This window comes from Jaculus jaculus, chromosome 12 (genome assembly GCF_020740685.1).
Source record: "Jaculus jaculus isolate mJacJac1 chromosome 12, mJacJac1.mat.Y.cur, whole genome shotgun sequence".
In the NCBI taxonomy this organism is placed as follows: domain Eukaryota; kingdom Metazoa; phylum Chordata; class Mammalia; order Rodentia; family Dipodidae; genus Jaculus; species Jaculus jaculus.
In genome coordinates, this window is record NC_059113.1 from 107,245,465 (window position 1) to 107,266,020 (window position 20,556).

At 44.3% G+C, this 20,556-nt stretch overlaps 1 protein-coding gene across 1 annotated transcript in view; it reads left to right on the plus strand.

The window, feature by feature from the left end:
- Nucleotides 1–16,486, plus strand: part of Cpb1 (carboxypeptidase B1) — a 27,984-nt gene extending 11,498 nt beyond the window's left edge. The window contains exons 4-11 of the mRNA XM_004655899.2: nucleotides 1,135–1,234; nucleotides 1,327–1,428; nucleotides 2,571–2,672; nucleotides 4,733–4,843; nucleotides 4,926–5,016; nucleotides 6,755–6,957; nucleotides 14,053–14,137; nucleotides 16,299–16,486. Coding sequence (XP_004655956.2) covers nucleotides 1,135–1,234; nucleotides 1,327–1,428; nucleotides 2,571–2,672; nucleotides 4,733–4,843; nucleotides 4,926–5,016; nucleotides 6,755–6,957; nucleotides 14,053–14,137; nucleotides 16,299–16,486 — 982 coding nt within the window. The remainder of the gene's footprint in view (nucleotides 1–1,134; nucleotides 1,235–1,326; nucleotides 1,429–2,570; nucleotides 2,673–4,732; nucleotides 4,844–4,925; nucleotides 5,017–6,754; nucleotides 6,958–14,052; nucleotides 14,138–16,298) is intronic.
- Nucleotides 16,487–20,556: the final 4,070 nt, after the last annotated feature.

Consider the following 20,556-nt stretch of genomic DNA (forward strand, 5'->3'; position numbering starts at 1 on the left):
CCAATTTTTTTTTTTTTTTTGGTTGTTTCAAGGTAAGGTCTCACCTTAGCCTAGGATGACCTGAGACTCACTTTGTAGTCCCAGGCTGGCCTCAAACTCACAGTGATCCTTCTATCTCTGCCTCCTGAGTGCTGAGATTAAAGGTATGTGCCACCACGCCTGGCTCTTTTTACTTTTTAACTTACATTTTTATTTGTATAGGAAGAGTTGATTTTCGTAATGGTATGTTGATTCCTTTTCTCCATTTCTGTGGGCCTCCATAGTCTCTTTTCTGCTTTCCTCCTACCTGTTTCCTTTCGTCTCCCCCTTTCTCATTTCTTGCTCCCCTCGCCCTGTCCCCTATCTCAAAACATACACACACTCACCATCACACCCTCTTACCTGTGCACATACAGACATGACTGGACTGTATGAAAGTACTGATTTATTCGTGATAATTCTGTGTCCTGAACTTTGCTGAACATATTTATTAAATCTAAGGGTTTTCTGGTAGAGTCTACCAGGTCAGTTAAGTATAAAATCATGTCATCTGTGAATAAGGATAATTTCATTTATTCCTTTGCTTATTTTATCTCTTTTTGTCTTTCTCTTTTCTTATTGCTCTAGCTAAGACTCTAGTTTTATTTTACCTAATAAATCTTCAGCTTTGTTGATATTTCTGAATTTTCAGCCAGCGAGAGAAATTCCTAAAACCCTGGAGACTGGCCATCAGTGACTAATTCTCACAAATACTTGGGTAGGCTTCTTTCTGGGGCAGAGGGCTTTTCATACTAAACTCGGGACCACCCTGAGGAGACAAACTACAGGTGGGCTTCAAGAGCATCTTGCTGAATGGGCACACAGCATAGCAGAGGAAATCGCCTCTGGAGCTAGGGTCTAAAGACTAAGTGAGGTTTGGACCAAGGAAGACCCCACCTTGTTCACACCCTCCAAAGCTCTCAGTGGTCTACTCTTCATGACTAGTGCCAGGGTGGCCCTGAGCATTCAGCCTAAAGAGCCTCAGGGAATAGCCAGGAGGAATTACGTGAATCCATGGAGACCTCAGCAGCCATCTACTGGCGCAGTGGGCTTTCTGTGTGCTCACTGGGGAGAACATGGCCCCGTTCACAGAAGCATTCACTCTGACTCATGCAGGGTCCTGATAAGCAACATGAGACACGTGATGGAGGCTCAGTTCGACAGCCATGCCCGTGCCAGTGGACACAGCTATACAAAGTACAACAACTGGGAAACGGTATGGTGTGCCCCTGCTTCTGACGGCATTTGGGGAGGTGATCATTGAACCAACAATGTCACGTTCGATCCAAGAACGGTTCCCTTTCGTAGATAGAGGCCTGGACTCAGCAAGTCGCCGCTGAGAATCCACAACTCGTTTCCCGTACAGTCATTGGAACCACATTTGAAGGACGTTCCATGCACCTTCTCAAGGTAATCATGTTTAACCATGGCCTTCTCATGTCTGATGACTTAAATCTGTGAATTTGGACGCATTAACATTACATAGACATTCTTATTGTTATTGATATAACTCTCTTTCTGCTGTATCACCTAGGCTTTTTTAAGCATCACTTTATTTCAAAGGGAAAATGCAAAAAATTAAGAGAAGTTTTATAAATCTGACCCTAGTTCTACATGCAGCATACAGAATGCTTGTTGGTCCTGATGAAGTTCCTCTCTCCCAGGCATTATTTGCAAGTCCGCTTGCTGCATAGGTTTGTAAACATCACATCTACCAGACTTCACTACACTACACCCCAAAATTGTGTTCTTGCCAGGTGTGGTGGCACGTGTCTTTAATCCCAGCACTTGGGAGGCAGAGGTAGGAGGATTGCCATGATGTCCAGGCCACCCTGAGACTGCATAGGGAATTCTAAGTCACCCTGAACTAGAGCAAGAGCCTACAAAAAATATATATATATATCAAAAATGTGTCTTTGTCATCCTTTAATACCCTTTTTGTCATGTGAATCTAATCGAGGAAGTAAAAAGATGAGAAATAAATGAGAGAAGGAAAATTTCTCCTAAAATTAGCAGCAATCATAACTACTGCTAATTAATTACCCATCTATATTGTTTAGTCAAGTTACTTAATAGAAGCTGAAAATTACCTTCATGTGATTATAAGCAGGGTAAATAAGGATCCTCTTAAAATGTAAGCTTGCCAAACCTAACAAAAATAATAAGAAACTGGAAGCTTTCAACTTAAACACTGAGAATGTCTCCATACAACACAATGCTGTCATCTCCAAAGTCCACACTAGAGGACCACACACTCAAGTGACGAAATAACTGCAGACGGTTCTCATGTTGTAAGGAAGTTCATGGGTTTTTGTTGGACTATATTCATGCACTCAGCCCGCAAGTCATGGGTTTGACACACATGATCGAGGCAGGGAGCGTGTGATAGGACGGTGGTTCTAATTTAACCCTCGGCTGTATCACCTGTTGCTGTTGACCCTCACGCGGTCAGTCCAAAGCCCGTAGCCACAGTTGAGTGTTCAGCAGCTTGCCGCCGCGCTGAGTGCGCTGTGACGAATCACACGTCGTTTTTCTTCTTTTATTCCCAATAGGTTGGCAAAGCTAAACCAAACAAGCCTGCCATCTTCATGGACTGTGGTTTCCACGCAAGAGAATGGATTTCCCCTGCATTTTGCCAGTGGTTTGTGAGAGAGGTGGGCATATGGAATGATTGGGGTCAGTGGAAAGTAGAAAGTAGTTTTATTTTAATTTAATTCTTTACATTTTATATCTATCAAGACAAAATAACAAAACAAATCCCAATTCCTATCTTGGAAATTGGTTTTAACAGGCCTTTGTAAAATAAGATTTTTTGTTAGAAAATTGTATTTGACTACAACTCAATTAAATGTTTTTACCCACCTTTGGTGGGTAAAAAGCTGACAGCTAGTATAGTGATTGATCTTTTGCTCATTTTTTAAAATAATTTTGTTTATTTATTTGGTAGGAGAATGGCCTCCCAGCCCATAATTGGTCTTTAAAAGGTTAATGAAAGGCTGGAGAGATGGCTCAGAGGTTAAATGCACTTGTTTGCAAAGGCTGATGGCCCAAGTTCAATTCCCCAGTACTCACATAAAGCTAGATGCACAAGTGGCACATGCATTTGGCATTCATTTGGAGTTGCAAGAGGCCCTGGAGTGCCCATTCTCTCTCTTTCTCCCTTTCCCTCTCCTTTTCTTTCTCTGCTTGCAAATAAATAAATTAAATTAAAAATAAAAGTCAGTGGTGTCAGAGGTTGGGGAGATGGTTCAGCAGTTAAAAGCTCATGCTTACAAAGGCTACCAATCCAAGTTCAATAACCAGCGACCCACATAAAAAGTAACAAAGCATCTGATGTTCTACTTGCAGTGGCAAGAGACCCTGGCATGTTGATACACCCCCCCCAAATACACACACACACACACACACACACACACACACACACACACACACATAAATAAAATAAAATCTACAAGTTAATATTTGTGAATAAATTACCAATTTTATCATTATCTCCTATTGAACTTTTAAAAAAGGTTTCAGCTGGGCATGGTGGCACACGCCTTTAATCCCAGCACTAGGGAGGCAGAGAGAGGAGGATTGCAGTGAGCTCGAGACCATCCTGAGAGTACATAGTAACTTCCAGGTCAGCCTGGACTAGAGTAAAACCCTACCTTGAAAATCCAAATAGATTAAAGAAAAAGAAGAAGAAAAAAAAAGGTTTCAAATGTCTATACACCCATCCTGATAAAATACATCATTTAATAAATAAACAAAAGGAAGGAAATGACTGCTTCTTCCAGAAGAATTACAATCAATGTGCATACCAAGAATGGACAAAATATATAGTCCCCTTTCAATTAACACAGTAATAGTCATTTCAGAAAAAAATAAAAACCCATGGAAGCAAAAATTCATGAGTAAACCTTTGGAAGAAACAAGATTTTTCAGTCGCAAAGTATCTTCCATCCATGATGCACATTAATTACGAAGAGAAAACTTACAATGGGGAGAAAAAAAAAAAACCTAGCAGAACCTAGAAAATATTTAAGGCTAATATCAGGTAACAAACAAAGTGATATCCTGAAGCCCTATGTTACGCTATGAAAAGATAGATCATCTTTATGACAGACCTTTTCAAAATGTGTAACCTCTCTGTTTCATTAAACCTAGTAATATTTTTTAAAGAAAAAATTAGACAAACTTAAACTGCAGGGCCTTGAGCTTTCACAACCTGGCATGACTTCCTGTTCTCACTCTGCTTCCTGACTATGGCCACAGTGTGACCAGCCGGCCTCCTGGTTCTGCCTCCATGCCATGATAGAATACACCCCCTCAGCTGCACACGGGGGTACACACCTTGAATCCCAACAGGCAAGAGCACACTCCTTTCATCCCAGAGGGGGGAGGGTCGCCATGAGTTCAAGGTCATCCTGAGACTACATAGTGAGTTCCAGGTCAACCTGGGCTAGAACAAGGCCCTACCTTGGAAAAAAAAAAAAAGAAAGCATTTCCTCAAAACCATAGCTAGAATAAATCCTTCCCTTCCTTCAGCGATGTTCTGTTACGTAACTAGTCCCAGAAAAGCAAAGTTTCTAGCACAGATGGCAATGCCACAGGGAAGTTAGAACTGGTCCTAATGCCGTCAAAGTCCACATGCAGCTCACCCCTGGAAACTGTAGCAGCCTCCTGCATTCTGTTCTATGTAAAATTCTGCATTGTAATTCATACACAGGCTGTTCGTACCTATGGAAAAGAGATCCACATGACAGAGCTTCTTAATGAATTAGACTTTTATGTCCTGCCTGTGGTCAACATTGATGGCTACGTCTACACCTGGACCAAGGTATATTAACTAGTGATGAGAGGCAATGATGGAATTCAAGCCTTTTTATGACACGTGTCCTGACGACATAATCCATTTTCAGAACCGAATGTGGAGAAAGACCCGTTCTACCCGCTCTGGAACCTCCTGCGTGGGGGTGGACCCCAACCGAAACTTCAACGCCGGCTGGTGCGGTGAGGATTTGGCAGAGCGTCCTGTACGCAGCAGATAAAACCACGAGGGAAGGGGCTGCAAAGCCCGCTCGGGGGGCGAGGGCACTTTCTTGCATGGCCTGCGTGCCTGGGTCCCCAGTACCCACGTGGAGTCAGACAGACCCACAGAGGGACATATTAGACAGGAAGCTCCGACATGCCCATATCTCCTTTCTCCCCTTCCCTCTCCCTCCCCCCCTCCCTCCCTCCCTCCCTCCCTCCCTCTCTCTCTCTCTCTCTCTCATATATAAGAGGACAAAGAACAGAATAGAATAATATCCAAAACAAGAAAAAGAAAAGAAAAACTGTTAAGTTTCTAACTATAAAAACTGATAAGACCAGGCGTGGTGGCGCACGCCTTTAATCCCAGCACTGGGGAGGCAGAGGTAAGAAGATCTCCATGAGTTCAAGGCCATCCTGAGACTACACAGTGAATTCCAGGTCAGCCTGGACTAGAGTGAGACCCTACCTTGAAAAACAACAACAACAGCAAAAGCACTGTTCGTTTTCTAATTTATAAAAGTGCTCTGTTTGGTTCCCAGCTGTGTTGGACGATGACAGCATCCCAGTGAACGAACCAGACATAGGTCTACTGTGTGTGGGACACACAAAGTACAAAACCTAGTCTGGTGGACATTTATCCACACAGCCGTTCACGTGTCAGTTGCCTCATTGACATATCTCAGTAGGTGAAGAGCCTGCCTTGCAAACATGAGGACCTGAGTTTGATCCACAAGCAGTACCCACATTAAAATGTCAGCATAGCGCACGTCTGCCATCCCAGTGCTGAGGAGGCAGCGGCAGGAGAGCCCCTGGAGCTTGCTGGCTGGCCAGTTTAGCCTGACTGGTGAGCCCGCGACCACAGAGGCTCTGTCGCAGAAACAGGAGCGCGCTGCTTCTGAGGCGAACTCCGAAGGCTCTCCTCTGGCCTCCACATGCGTGTGCACTCATGGGCATATACACTCACATGTATGGCCACACACACACGCATACCAACATATACACACACGCGCAAAAAATAAGATGATCAAATTAATGTAGAGTTTTTGCATGGATACTATGTTGTACCCATTTATTTCCTTACACTACCTTGATCTCATTGAGTAATACAGAATACAGGGGCACCATTACTTGTCTCCTGAAATATTAAGATACTGATTTCTCGACAGGGAAAGAAGCTTGAAACATGAAGGATCGTTGGCGATTTCATATTCAACTTCTTATATCAGCTTAAAAACTACCTTCTTAGGGTATACTGGAAGGCATTGTCCTCCCCACAGACCCCACTGAAGGGGCCCTCAGGGGAATGGGCGTGGGGGCAAAGGGACACAAGAGGATAACCTAAGAGGTAGCTGACCAATTTGTAATATGTTCATATATTAAAGTTCCCAATTAAAAAGCGCCATCATAATCTTCCTAATTTTGTGAATACATATGTATATATATGTATATGTATGGGCATATGTATGAATATGTATATGTATATGCATGTGTATGAATATGTATATGTATATGCATGTGTATGTATATGTATACATGTATATGTATGTGAATATATATGCATGAGAGACACTAAAGAAATATTGCAGGGACTCCTAAGAAAATGACTGAAATTTAATTTCTATTTCTATTTCTATTTGAAACATCAAACTACTTCAATAGGCAATGGCTGGCCATAAATAACGTGCATGTGTGCGTGTGTGTGTGTCTGTGTTTTCAGAAACTGGAGCCTCTCGCAGCCCCTGTGATGACACTTATTGCGGCCCTGCCCCCGAGTCTGAGAAGGAGACCAGGGCGCTGGCTGGCTTCATCCGCAGCCACCTGTCTTCCATCAAGGCTTACCTGACAATCCACTCGTACTCACAGATGCTGCTCTACCCTTACTCCTACGCCTACAAACTGCCCGAGAATAACGTGGAGCTGGTAAGTCACGTCACCGTAGATCCTGTTGCACGACTGAAATTACCTTGCATTCTGAAGAAAATTATATGATCAAGTTCTAGAAGCTAATGCACTGTTTTGTGACAGAACGAAAAAAAAGATATTACAGAAATACAAAGAATTGAATTAGCTGGATAAATTGGGTAAAAGCAATGTGATTCTGGTGTAGGGAGTAGTCTCTTCCACATGTAGTTTGTTCCCTAATCTTCAAAATGACAGACAGCTGGATTGCCTTTGGGTTCATCACAATACTGCTTGTGAGAATTACCTAGATGTATTTCAGATCATTAACAAAGTTCCTTAATCACATATGTATTTTTTTGGCCCAAGTCAGTTTTGTCAAGTTGCTTTGAGCTGGATTTGACACAATCAGAATATATCACCAAGAAGTTGCAACATTTGATAGATATCCGCGATGCCCATAAGATCGTGACATTGCCTCAGTGTTTGATTAGGTAAAACGTAGGAATAAGTCATCCAATAAGCAAGCGGGGTGAATGAGCCTGTCTAGGTGTGGCGAGTGGTGCACAAAAACTTAAGTATCCATGACTCAGACCCTAGCAGCGTTGTTGAGCAACCACAACGTCATCACATGGACAATTAGCTGCTAATGATTTTATGATGACTCACAGGAGTAAATTTCACACATCACTGTGCAAAAATTTCTAGCAGCATTGATAGAATCCTTCCAACAATATTTTCTTAATTTATGAAACATCTGGCTGTCAGTTGAGAGCAATGATTCAAAAGGCAAGGATCATATTTTTACTTTCAAGCATTTGAATGATACCAGAAAATCCCTTAAAGAATGGCATAGGTATTTGGTTTATCTCAGTGCATAAACTTGAAAACCCCGGTCACTTTAAAAACAAAGTTGTTTTCCACTTTCGGGTTCAGTCATTAGAGACCAAATAATAAATATGTCATATTATAACTATGTCATGAGGAAAAACAAAACAAAAACAACCCAGTCTCCTAGAAAACTGAGAGCTAATGGTTGGCTAAGTCCTTCAATTCTTAAAAAAAAACTTCCCATTTTCTTGCTATGTAGTCAAAAAAGAAAAGCAAACATCACTAGCCAGAGCCATTTCCCATGTGTCCAGTCTCTGCTTGCTCCTTCTGGAAGTTCCCAGTCCCACCCCACAAGACGTGTGCCCTCACTTCTAGTTTCTGTCCTGCACTTTGGGCTATGACAAAGAGGAGGCAAGTAATTTGCTTCATTCGCGTGAGTCTGTTTAAATGGTAGCATTTCAGAAGAAAAAAACAAAAGTCTTAATAACCAAACGCTAATGGATTAATACTTAAAATGTCAAAACTGAAATTATAAAATATATGAAGTGCACCAGTGATAAGTATGTCCAGTTTGTTCAGTGTCTGCTGGTCTTGGACATAAATACTGAAAGACGGATAATAACCAGAATACTGAAAGACGGATAATAACCAGAAAGCTTAAAGTGCCTTCAGAACTGAGCTGCCTCCACAGGCTTTCAATACCTTATAACCTAGGCTGGCGTAGAACTCCCAGTGATCCTTCTGCCTCAGCCTTCTGAATGCTGGGATTTACAGGTGTGGGCCACCGTGGCCAGCTCTCGGCCCCTTTTCTGATTTGAGGAATAAACTTAAGCTGTTTCAGTGAAAAGAGCATCATTTCCACTGGCTGCCTAGAGTGGATGATAAGCCAGTGTCTCCACTCTTCCACATTATTGTGGAAAAAGCACAGGCAGGTTGGTTGGAGGGGAGCGTAGTGCCTGACCGCTTGCACGAGGCCCTGTATTTGATTCCTACCAATGAAAGAAAGAATAAAGGAGGGAACTTAGTTTGAATATTTAATTTTTAATTCTTTTATTTGTAAGGAGAGGGAGAAAAGGAGAGAGAGAGAGAGAGAATGGACATTCCAGGTCTCTTGCTATTCCAAATGAACTTCAGATGCCCGTGCCAATTTGTGCATATGGATTTATGTGGGTGCTGGGGAATCAAACCTAGACTGTCAGTCTTTGCAAGCAATCACCTTTAACCACTGAGCCATCTCTCTAGCCCCTTGAATATTTATTTTAATATACAACTAATAAATTCAAGAAAAGTGCATGCCACTTTGGACCTTTTTTTTTTTTTTAGTTTTTTTAGTTTTTTTTTTCAAGGTAGGGTCTCCCTCTAGCTGAGGCTGACCTGGAATTCACTATGTAGTCTCAGGGTGGCCTCATACTCAAGGCAATCCTCCTACCTCTGCCTTCCAAGTGCTGGGATTAAAGGCGTGCACCACCATGCCCAGCTTCACCTTTTTATTTTTAAAGCTGAAGCTTAAAATGTAAAGCTTACTTAAGCTTGCCCCCACACTCAAAGACTTAAAATTTACCTTAATTTCCAATAGTTTGCGATCAAACTTTTGTCCACCATCTTAAAATACTTAAAATATCAGTAACAAAGCCTAAGATGGATGCTATTTGATGATTCATTCAATTTGTAAACCAAGTTTGGCATCCTGAAGCAACTTAAAACTTATAATAAGAGATTCTTTCGCTGTTTCCTCATTTCATATCATTTCAGTTTGCTTCCTTTCAAAGTGCATCTTCCTAGAGCAAATTCAAACTACAGTGTGATTACAAACACATGTGGAGTGAAGGAAGGGTTTGAATCTCTCAAATATATATTTTGGTATTTTTTTTAAATTTTTTTATTTATTATTTATTTATTTAAGAGCAACAGACACAGAGAGAAAGACAGATAGAGGGAGAGAGAGAGAATGGGCACGCCAGGGCTTCCAGCCTCTGCAAATGAACTCCAGACGCGTGCGCCCCCTTGTGCATCTGGCTAATGTGGGACCTGGGGAACCGAGCTTCGAACCAGGGTCCTTAGGCTTCACAGGCAAGCACTTAACTGCTAAGCCATCTCTCCAGCCCTATTTTGGTATTTTTACAGTTTTTATTTGTGGTGAAGATTTCCAGGGGAAAATTATCTTGATTTAGAAATAAGAATTTTCCATCCAGACCTAGCGTCTTACTATGAATTCTCAGCCACAGAAATGTGACTTTGCTACAAAAAAAATGTAGTAAAATGATAACAAGATGAATTCTTGGCACTGTACTTTATAGGGAATTAGGTATTTTCTTGAAGGATGTACATATATATATATATATATATATATATATTATTTGCACTAATCACTAGTGTATATAATATTGGTTCCTTTCTACTTAAAAAGTTATAGGATCATATTAAAAAATGCTCCAAAGCAAATGAGTCAAAACATAAAGAAATTATTTTGTGTTTACAGTAGTAGCTTTTTTTTGTTTTTGGTTTTTTTTGTTTGTTTGTTTGTTTTTTGTTTTAGGTAGGGTCTCACTGTGGTCCAGGCTAACCTGGAATTCACTATGTAGTCTCAGGGTGGCCTTGAACTCACAGCAATCCTCCTACCTCTGCCTCCCCAGTGCTAGGATTAAAGGCGTGCACCACCACATCCAGCTACAGTAGAATTTTTAGTCTGAATTTCATAAATAGTAACATCAGCAATTCTCTGATATCAGAAAAACGGTAAAAACTTACAGAACATCATGATCTGATAATTGCTTATCTAATGAGGCAAACTTGAGAGGAGAGAGCCAGAGACGGAAACGGAAACGTTCAGTGAGGTAAAGGATGGAAAAGTAATGCTGCGCTGGGGAGACGGCTCAGTGGGTCAAACCTCTGGCTGCACAAGCTTAGGGACCTGAGTTTGGATCCCCAAGCCTCATGCAAAATGCCAGGTGCCACACACTGGCCTCTGTAATCCCAGCGCCCTCGCAGTTAGATGGAAAATGGAGAGAACTGCCTGACACTTAGTGGCCGGCTCACCCGGCCAGCCGTGGTGGACAGGAGAGAACGTTCCTCAAACAAGGTGGAAGGGGGGGACCCACGTCCCAGGTTCTCCTCAGACCTCCCCAGGGAGCCATGGCATGCGTGCACACACACAAGCAAAAGAAAACCGATTATCTGTCTTCAGGTAGGGCCAGGGAGACTGTCATACACATGCTTGCTTTTAGCCATGCCCTGTCATTTGAAGAAAGAACCCAGATGTTCACGAGGCTTCACTGGTTTTGTGAACCGTCCGTCTCCTCACGATCGTGTTCTTCCACATCATGCCACACTACCTGCAGAGGAAACTTCTAGACTCAGACAAGACTCCAACTTGACATTTCCAAAATCCTGAACGACAATGAGACACTGAGCTATGGGATTTATGGTGCTCGGCAGAGCTCAGCGGCCCAACACTGACGCATCCCCATCCACGTACACACCGCTGATTTTCACATTGGGTTTGGGGAGAAGCACTATGTCTACCAAAAAAACAAACAAAAAAAATTCCTCTGGACTGCAGATTTAGCTGACTCACAGTTTCTTTGAATTTTAAAGAGTTGAAAAAAATGCATATCCAGATAAGCCAAAGGAAAAGACGGCTGTCATCAGTGAAGCGAGCACAGGGCTCGTGCTCTGCAAAAGCCCAAGCCTCGTCCTCACAGACCAAGCGCTTCCTCGCCTCCTCTCCCCACCCCAACTGCAGGATCCCCCCCCCCCCCCCGTTTCCAGAATCACATGTATTTGTTCTGAGCTCCAGCGCTTTCTCCTTGCAGCGAATTCGTAGACTCTGGGAGCCCAGCAGCGACATTTCTCATCGGCCCCTTGGTAAACATGACATGCTATCACAGGACAGGAGGAAGGAAGCGACAGTTAGAAGATCACTCTGAGGCCTTCACGGTCACATGCATTCGCCCACAGGGATGGCTAAACCAGACTTGAGGTTAGAAGCAAAGCCGGGAAGAACTTTCTTTGAATTGCTTTAGAGCTGATCCTCAGCTGGGGGCCTTCGTTGCCCTCTGCTGTCATAAGAAGGACCAGAAAAGACAGTCAGGGCCCTGGCTGTGGGCAGGAGGTTGGGATGAGGCTCCCAGTCAATCATGACAAGGGGCCTTCTTTCTCAGGGTTAACTGGGAACACATGTCAGTGGGGACCCCTCTGCTGCCATCTCCTAAGCCCTTGCCCTGGAGCCCAGAGCCCTGTCTCTTGTGCCTTGCGCTGGGTGTGACATTTTAGATGCGCTCTGCCGCGTGCTCTCCGACCAAGGCCTCTCCTTAGGGAAACAGATAACGAAAGACATCATGCCTGCGGTCTGGGTGGGAGCGTCGAAGCTAAGGACGAAGACAGGCTGGCCATGTCTGGCCTTGACCTTCAGCAAAGTTTTCTCTGAGGCTGATTTATCTCTAGCTTCCATCTCTTCTGTAAGACCAGGAAAACCATCCACATTGCTTCTTTTGATGTATTAGAAGGCCACAAGGGAAAAAAAAAAAACTAAAAAGAACACAGGGTTTAAAGAAAGAAGGATTCTAGCCCATCAGCCCTTTATGGGGCCCTGGTCAAATGCTCTTATCATCTCTTAGTTTTGCCATTTTTTTTTCAACCTGTAAAATGGAAATACAAACATCTGACACTTATAGAACGCTCTTTGTGAAGTATAAGATTTGGTGAAAATGTTAGTTATTACTCTGAACCTTCTGCACAAGCACGTTCCTCCAGCAGCCAGTACCAAAAGAAAGCATCATTACCTGGGGTTTCAAGGTGTGGACCTGTTTTGTGCTGTACTGTAACTTCCTGAACCTCCTGTCTTTCTAGTTCCTTCCTTCAGAAACTTACAGGGCAAGCAAATGCTAAAACGACATTCCTAGCCATGGTTTTGGAGTGGTTCAGAAAAAGGGTCCATGGGCGCCTTCCTTTGAAATTAATATTGGCCTCTAAATGTGCTAACCCATCAACCATCACTACAAGGTGCTATGTCCACCCACCCATATGTAGTCTCTATCTGGGAGGGTCACAGCTCAGCCTTTGAAAAGTTCAGCCCTATGAACCCCCATTCAAATCTTGCCAATTTACCATAACCCTGAGCCCCAGTATAGGATTCATTCAACCAGCTCTGTGAGCTGTTTCCAATTTGCTAAGGAGGAAAAATAAATCGCCAGACTAGGCATGGTGGTACACACTTGTAATCCCAGCAGTCAGTAGGCTGAAGCAAGAGTCTTAACATTCAAGATCAACCTGAGCAACATAGGAAGATCCTATTTCAAAAAAATATATAAATATATAAAGCAAATGAAGAACAGCCAAGAATCTGCCTGTAAGGAGTTCAGCTTCTGGTGAAAAAAAGGGGGGTCTAAACAACTGATTCCATTGCCAAACTGATAGGAACTCTGGAAGGGGTTAGCCTGCCCTGCCCCAAAGAGGGGGGCCAGTGCTCTTCAAGAAACAAGAGGCAGACTCACACCCAAAGTGAGCAACAGATCTGCCCCACTGAGAAAAGAAAAGAAGGCAGGAGCACCCCTCAGAGGAGGCATGTTAGGGTCCTCTAAGTCAGGGGGGCAAGTGGAGGAACGGCAAGGGCACAGGGTGGTCACTGGGAAACCTTACCTGCTGAGATGTGTCCTTACGCAGAAGGTGAGGGCCAGTTCACAATGAAGCATTTGTTTGGGATTTTATTTCTAAATATGTTATTTACTTACTTATTTATTTGAGAGAGAAAAAGAGGCAGAGAGAGAGAGAGAGAGAGAGAGAGAGAGAGAGAGAGAGAGAGAATGAGGACAGCCAGGGCTTTTAGCCACTGCAAGCAAACTCCAGAGGCATGCACCACCTTGTGCATCTGGCTTACGTGGGTCCTGGGGAATCAAACCTGGGTCCTTAGGCTTCACCAGCAAGCACCTTAACCACTAAGCCATCTCTTCAGCCCTGTGTGGGTTTTTTTTTTTCCTTTTGCCCAAGGCCTCAACAACCTTCATGCACAGCCAGAAAGACTTCCCTGCCTTTGTTTTACTTTATAAGCTCCAGAAGTTCAGAGTGAGTGTTTGGGAAATGGGAAATCTTTTCATACCAATTTTTTGTGAAATTACATTTGACTAAGTTATCTGGGAAAATTGAAATGAACACTGTAAAAGGATGACATCTCCAACCCAAGTGTGCCCTGAATGTCTTCGGGGTCTAGAAACCCAAGCGCAGGCTGCGTGTTTGTTTGGCCTTGTGTGCCTTCACGTGTCAGCTCAGTCACTACCTGTTCTTTTGCAGAACAACCTGGCAAAAGGTGCTGTGAAAGAACTCGCCTCCCTGCACGGCACCAGGTACACCTACGGCCCCGGAGCCACAACCATCTGTAAGTCTCAGCGTCACCGCGGGGCGCGCAAACCGCATGTCTCAAAGCCAGCGCCCTTCTCTTCCCAATGCTGCAAGCACATGGGGCTTGCTTCACAGTAATCATAACCATTATTTTCCACTCAAAAACATATAGGCAGGAATATCATTTCAACCCATAGAAATACTTGCTTTCTATATGCCTTTCCTGAACACCCTCTGTGTGCCAGGTCCTGGGCAGGGGCTAAAATCTGTGGGGAAGGACATAGAGGAAGGAAGCAGGAAAGAGAATGTCAGGAGGGAAGCCCAGAGCAGTTTCCAAAGAAGCCCCTCCGGCCAGTCAGTAGACGTGATGTCATGCATGCTAAGGGGTTATGGCTTCACCACACTCAAGTGCCTGGCATGACCAAGAGCCATCACTCCCAGCATCATGACCCAGATGCCTGGCATGCAGGAGCAAGAGCAGGGAATGTCTCCTGTAAAGAGATCTCCGGCAGAAGGCTTTCTAGAGAACGAAGGCGCCCCTGTGAGGAGCCCCTCTTCCTCCACGCTCTGTGTACTGGCAGGAGGAAGACACACTGGAGATGAGTGAGGTTGGACCAAACCCCAGAGACACAGAGTTTGGGGTTCTCCTAAAAGGCACATGCCACAAGGTCCATTTTTCTATTTCTATATCTATTTTCTTCTGTCTTTAAATGAGTTCTTTCTGCCAAAGTTTTGTTTTGTTTTGTTTTGTTTCTACATTTATTTATTTGTGAGAGAGAGGAGGAGAAAGAGGCAGACAGAGAATGGTCATGCTAGAGCCTCCAGCCTCTGCAAATGAACTCCAGACTCATGTACCCCCTTGTGCATCGGGCTTATGTGGCTCCAGGGGAGTTGAACTTGGGTCCTTTGGCTTTGCAGGCAAATGCCTTAATCACCAAGCCATATCTCCCATCCCTCTTTCTGCCAAAGTTTTGAAAGAAATAGAAATACACACAAGAAACAGTACTGTCATTAAGGGGCTGCCACTGCACTGGAGGAAGCGCCGATCCGGAGTGGTTGAGGTTTGCAAAGCTTAATATAGAATACTGGTTCATGCAGTCTCCTTTTCCTTTGTGTGTGTACGTAGAACTGTGGCGTGTGTGCATACGTGTGCAAATGTGCACACCTGTGGAGGTCAGAGGAGAACACGGGCGGAAGCTCTATCGCGTAGCTCCCTGTGATGGGATCTCAGTGAACACAGCGCAGTGGTCTGTTCGGCAAGCCCCAGTGTCTCTCTGGCCTCCACTCACAGGACTGGGCCACAGGCCTGTGCTGTCACATCCAGCTGTGGACGGGAGTCCTGGGGACCACCCTCAGATGGCCTCAGACCCCCTCGTGAGCCATCTCCCCAGTGCCACAGTCTCTTGTTTTCAGCTGTTTTCTTAAGGTAGTTTCCATAGCAATAACTTGCTTGTTCATAAATTATTAACGACTAGTTTAATCAAGTTTCTCTTTTCTATTGCACTGCAATGTAAATCGGTAAAGGGCAGGGAACACATCTTTCCTTGGTCCCGGCATCTCTACAGTTGAGCTTGTGGCCTGTTATCTAGTTCCTGATTGAATAAGTAGAGAAAAAACGGATGAGCAGATAGACAGTCTCTGAGTTAATGACAACGACGTTGTAATTGTTTAAGTTAACTAAATGAATGCCTGGGTGAGGTCCTGAGTCAGACACTGAAGATCTGAAAAACAAGCGAGTCCCCCGGGACTGCAGGCAAGTGGTCCCTTGAGCAAGACCCCGGGTTCGTCTCCCTGCCCTGGAGCTGCTCACTTTCATCCACAGGGTCTGGAGTTCTACTCCTGACCATGCAGTGTTCCTTCCTTTCCCTGGGACATTCTTCTGTCAGATAGTTTAAAAACAATCTGTGTAGCACAGAGTGGACTTTGCCATGACATATAAGCACACTGAAAACTTTCCTCTTCCAATAAACTTGTTTTCTGGGATATTAAACACATCATTCTCACAAAATACATCTTGGTGTAAAATTGAACTCATTTTTCTAGTCTTCAAACCGTGTATTATCCAATGTTCTAGAAAGTTAGCCCCCATAATATTTGAACATAGTGAAACATATATAATTATAAAAGGATGCTGGCAATTTCTTAAACCTCCTGCCTAGGTTTAAAGATAAGTTTTCCCTTCTCTTTTCTTATTTCAGATCCTGCTGCTGGAGGCTCGGATGACTGGGCTTATGACGAAGGAATAAAGTACTCTTTCACCTTCGAGCTCCGGGATAGAGGCAGGTATGGCTTCATGCTTCCTGAGTCCCAGATCCAGGCGACCTGTGAGGAGACAATGCTCGCCATCAAGCACATCGCCAGCTACGTCCGGGACCATCTCTACTAGGGAGGGAGGCGGAAGCCCTCACTCCAAAACGCTCGCTCCTCCTTTCCCGACCACCTTGAATTTTTATTGCTGTTTGACTGGATGCTGTTCAATTCCTGGTCTTTTTTATTTTGTTTTTCTTAAGCTTCTGGGTCTAGGGGCCTTTAAAACCTGATCATAATAAAACCACTATCACTGGAAAACACAACAGATCGTTTTCTCTGGGGGTAAAAAAAAAAAACGACTGTGGAGACGTGAGTAAGCAAGCTGGGGGCGTGATGTGCCACGCACAAGCTGCTTGTGGGGCCGCTGCTCAGCACTGGCGGAAGAGACTGACTACAAGAGGACACGCTTACGAGTAACAAGAAACCCCAGGGAAGTGGAGGACGGCCCAGTGTACAGATGAGAGACCCCATCTTGACTTAGGCTTCATCCCAGCTCGTTCAAGCTACATATTAAACCACCTATGGGGTGCTGGAGAGATGGCTTAGTGGTGAAGGCGTTTGCCTGCAAAGCCAAAGGACCCAGGTTTGATTCCCCAGGACCCACGTAAGCCAGATGCACAAGGGGGCGCACACGTCTGGAGTTCGTCTGCAGTGGCTGGAGGCCCTGGCGCTCCCATTCTCTCTTTCTCTCTATCTGCCTCTTTCTCGGTCACTTTCAAATACACAAATAAAAATAGACAAAAAAAAAATAGAATAATGAAGCTATAATTCAGGGCCATCTCTAAAATCATAGGACAAATACTAGCTTGTTATTTCTGATTTGAAGTCAAAGAAAGTACAATTCCATATTGAGCATAATATATTAAAATATCTAAGAACAGCATTCTAATAATTAACTCGTTCTGAAGTCACAATGATTTATTTGGAAGTTGTCAAGCCAAATGATGAACTCAATGCATTGGTTGTCCACTAGATGACAGCGGTGCGTCAGCTACCATTTGTCAAGCACCTTCAAAATAACTTACTACGTTGTTGTTTTTATTTATTTGACAGAGAGAGAGAGAATGGGCATGCCAGGGTCTCGGGCCACTGTAGACGAACTCCAGACGTGTGAGCCCCCTTATGCATCTGGCTAACTGGGTTCTGGGGAATCGAACCTGGGTCCTTTGGCTTTGCAGGCAAACGCCTTAACAGCTAAGCCAACCCTCCAGCCCACTTCTCAGTTATTTTTAACTAATTATTAACTAATACCTCATCTAGAGGAACCTTCACTACAAAAAATAAGTCTCCATGAATTTTTCAGTAGTGTTGATGGTACTGTAAGAATAGATACAATTTAACTAGCTTACCTTCCACCCCCATTCTATTTCAGTTATCGCATGCTGCAAATTAAGCCTCATATTCAAGACTTCCTGCCAATGGCCAGTAACACCCATCCCTAACTAAGGAATGTTACATCCCCCAAATTCAAACTGTGAATAATCCTTAAGAACCTGCCAAATATCTAGATTTTCTGGACATTTTCATAGAGTAAGGAAGATGAAAGTAAGCACAGACACGTTTTAATATTTTCATTTGGAATCTGAGGTTCCCGGCCCCTTAGACATTCTTGCTGACCAGCAGCTGCCGAAAGCTCTCACTCAGGAGCTCTAGTCAAGAGCTTCCTCCACACGACGAAGGTTCCGCTGCTCTGGATGCCCTTACTACCCCCACCTGGAGTGCCCGGGCGCCTCCTGGACCTTCCTTCGCCTCCACTCTCACCTCCTCGCCACGACAGCAGAGACAGGTGAGCGCGGCAGTGACCGGCTGAGGCTTCCTTTCCTTTCCTATGACGTAGCAGGCATGTGCAGGGCTTGGGCGTGCAGAGAGAGCTGAGGGGGTAAAATGTGTGGTGTGCAATGTGTGAACCTGAGTTCAGATCCCCAGTTCCCACCACGTGCAATTGAGAAAGACATCTGGGGGCTGGAGAGATGGCTTAGCGCTTGCCTACAAAGCCTAAGGGCCCGTGTTCGACTCTCCAAGTCTCACATAAGGCAGACACACAAGGTGACGCAAGGACGTAAGGCCACACATGCACACAAATTGACACACCTGGAGTTCAAGCGCAGTGGCTGAGGCCCTAGCACCAACTCTCCCTCTCACTCTCCCTCTCTCTCTCTCTCTCTCTCTCTCATAAAGGCATGTGCCACAATCACACACAACTCCCAGCAAAAAAAAAGAAAAAGTTAAGAGCACTTGGTGCTTAAGCATGGGGGCCTGGGTGGGCTGAGGTGGTTCGAGTATGATTTTTCCCGAACTCACATAAACAGCCAGGCATGACCACACATGCTTGCAAGCCCAATCTGTAGGGGGCCAAGACTGGCTAATCACTGGGGGGCTTGCTGATGGGAAAATACAAATCCATGGCAGCTCAGATTGGGGATGAGATTTGGGCTCAATGAAATACACAGACTGGCCGGGCGTGGTGGCGCACGCCTTTAATCCCAGCACTCGGGAGGCAGAGGTAGGAGGATCGCCATGAGTTCAAGGCCACCCTGAGACTACAGAGTTAATTCCAGGTCAGCCTGGACCAGAGTGAGACCTTACCTCGAAACACCAAAAAAAAAAAAAAAAGAAAGAAAGAAATACACAGACTGATAGAGAGGGGCTCTGAAGCCCTCCTCTGGCCTCCGTACACACACGCATGGCATGCACACACCTGCACATACACGTGCATACAATACACACCACATGCCACACATACATACACACAACATGCAAAACAACAGTTACCAAGTAAACTGATATTTTTAACTATAGACAGATGGCCACTGCTTTCAAGATCCTGGAAATACAAAGCTCCAGAGAGACAAAATTATTGTTGTTTGAAGTATTTGGCTTTAATTGAAAAAAAAAAGGCATAATCATACCTAGTCCATCCAAAAATGATTGATGTTTAGCCCACCTCTTCCTGCTGTATGCATAGACCAATACCTCTGCAAAGTCTGATGCGGTCACTGGAGGCTACCTTGAGCTCTGCCGACCAAGAAGTAGCACACACTCTGAGAAAAGACTCCAGAACATTCTTGAACTCCATCTGTTGTCTCCTCCTCAGAGGCTAAACGGACTGGCGGTGGATGTTAAATGCATCGCAGGACAACATCCCACTATTTATCTGCAATGGGCGTTATGAGTCCAGAGACGAACTTCCCATTATCTCAGCGCCTTGTCGCGGGAGCTGCTGCTCTGCTCAGCACCCGACATCCCCAGTGAGCTAACGTGTCCTTCCTACTTAACAGAATAAACAGGGTGAAGTCTTCCCTGAAGAGTGCTAAAAGCAATAACACAGAAACTATATTAGGGCTGGAGAGATAGCTTAGTGGCTAAGGCGCTTGCCTGTGAAGCCTAAGGACCCACGTTTGACTCTCCAGGTCCCACGTAAGCCGGATGCACAGTTACACAGTCACACACAAAGTTGCATGTGCACACAAGGGGGCATGTGTCTGGAGTTCAATTATAGCGGCTGGAGGCCCTGGCGTGCCCATTCTCCCCCCACCCCCTCTCTCTCTCTCTCTCAAAAAAAAAAAAAAAAGACAATCTGTTGGGCCTGCTTCAAAAAAAAAAAAAAAAAGAAAGAAAGAAAGAAAGGAAGGAAGAAGGAAACTATATTAGAAGGCTACAACTAAGGGAGATGTCTGTGTTTCTTCTTTAAACTTCTCTATACTTTGAAGATTTATTTTCAATGATCATTTTTAATCTTTATTAATTTTGATTTTTAATTTTAATAATTGTTTCACTGGCTCAATGGTAAGATACAATTCCTAAATACAGTTGTAAGGTGCTTTTCTTGAAATGGTAGAAATTAACATAACACAGAGAGTTGTTTCATCCTGAAAAGTTTCAGCCACCAATTAACTCTCATCTACCCTTGAGCTGTGGGGATAACCATCACTTCTGCAGCCTGGCAGGGGGCACCTGAGAGAGGAACCTGTACTCATTGTTGATGGGAGCATAACTACCACAGCCACTATGGGACTCACAGTGGAGTTCCTTTCCAAGCTAAAAATAGGGGCTGAAGGGATTGCTCAGTGGTTAAGATACTTGCCTGCAAAACCTGAGGACCTGGGTTCGATTCCCCAGTTCCATGTAAAGCCAGATGCACCACGT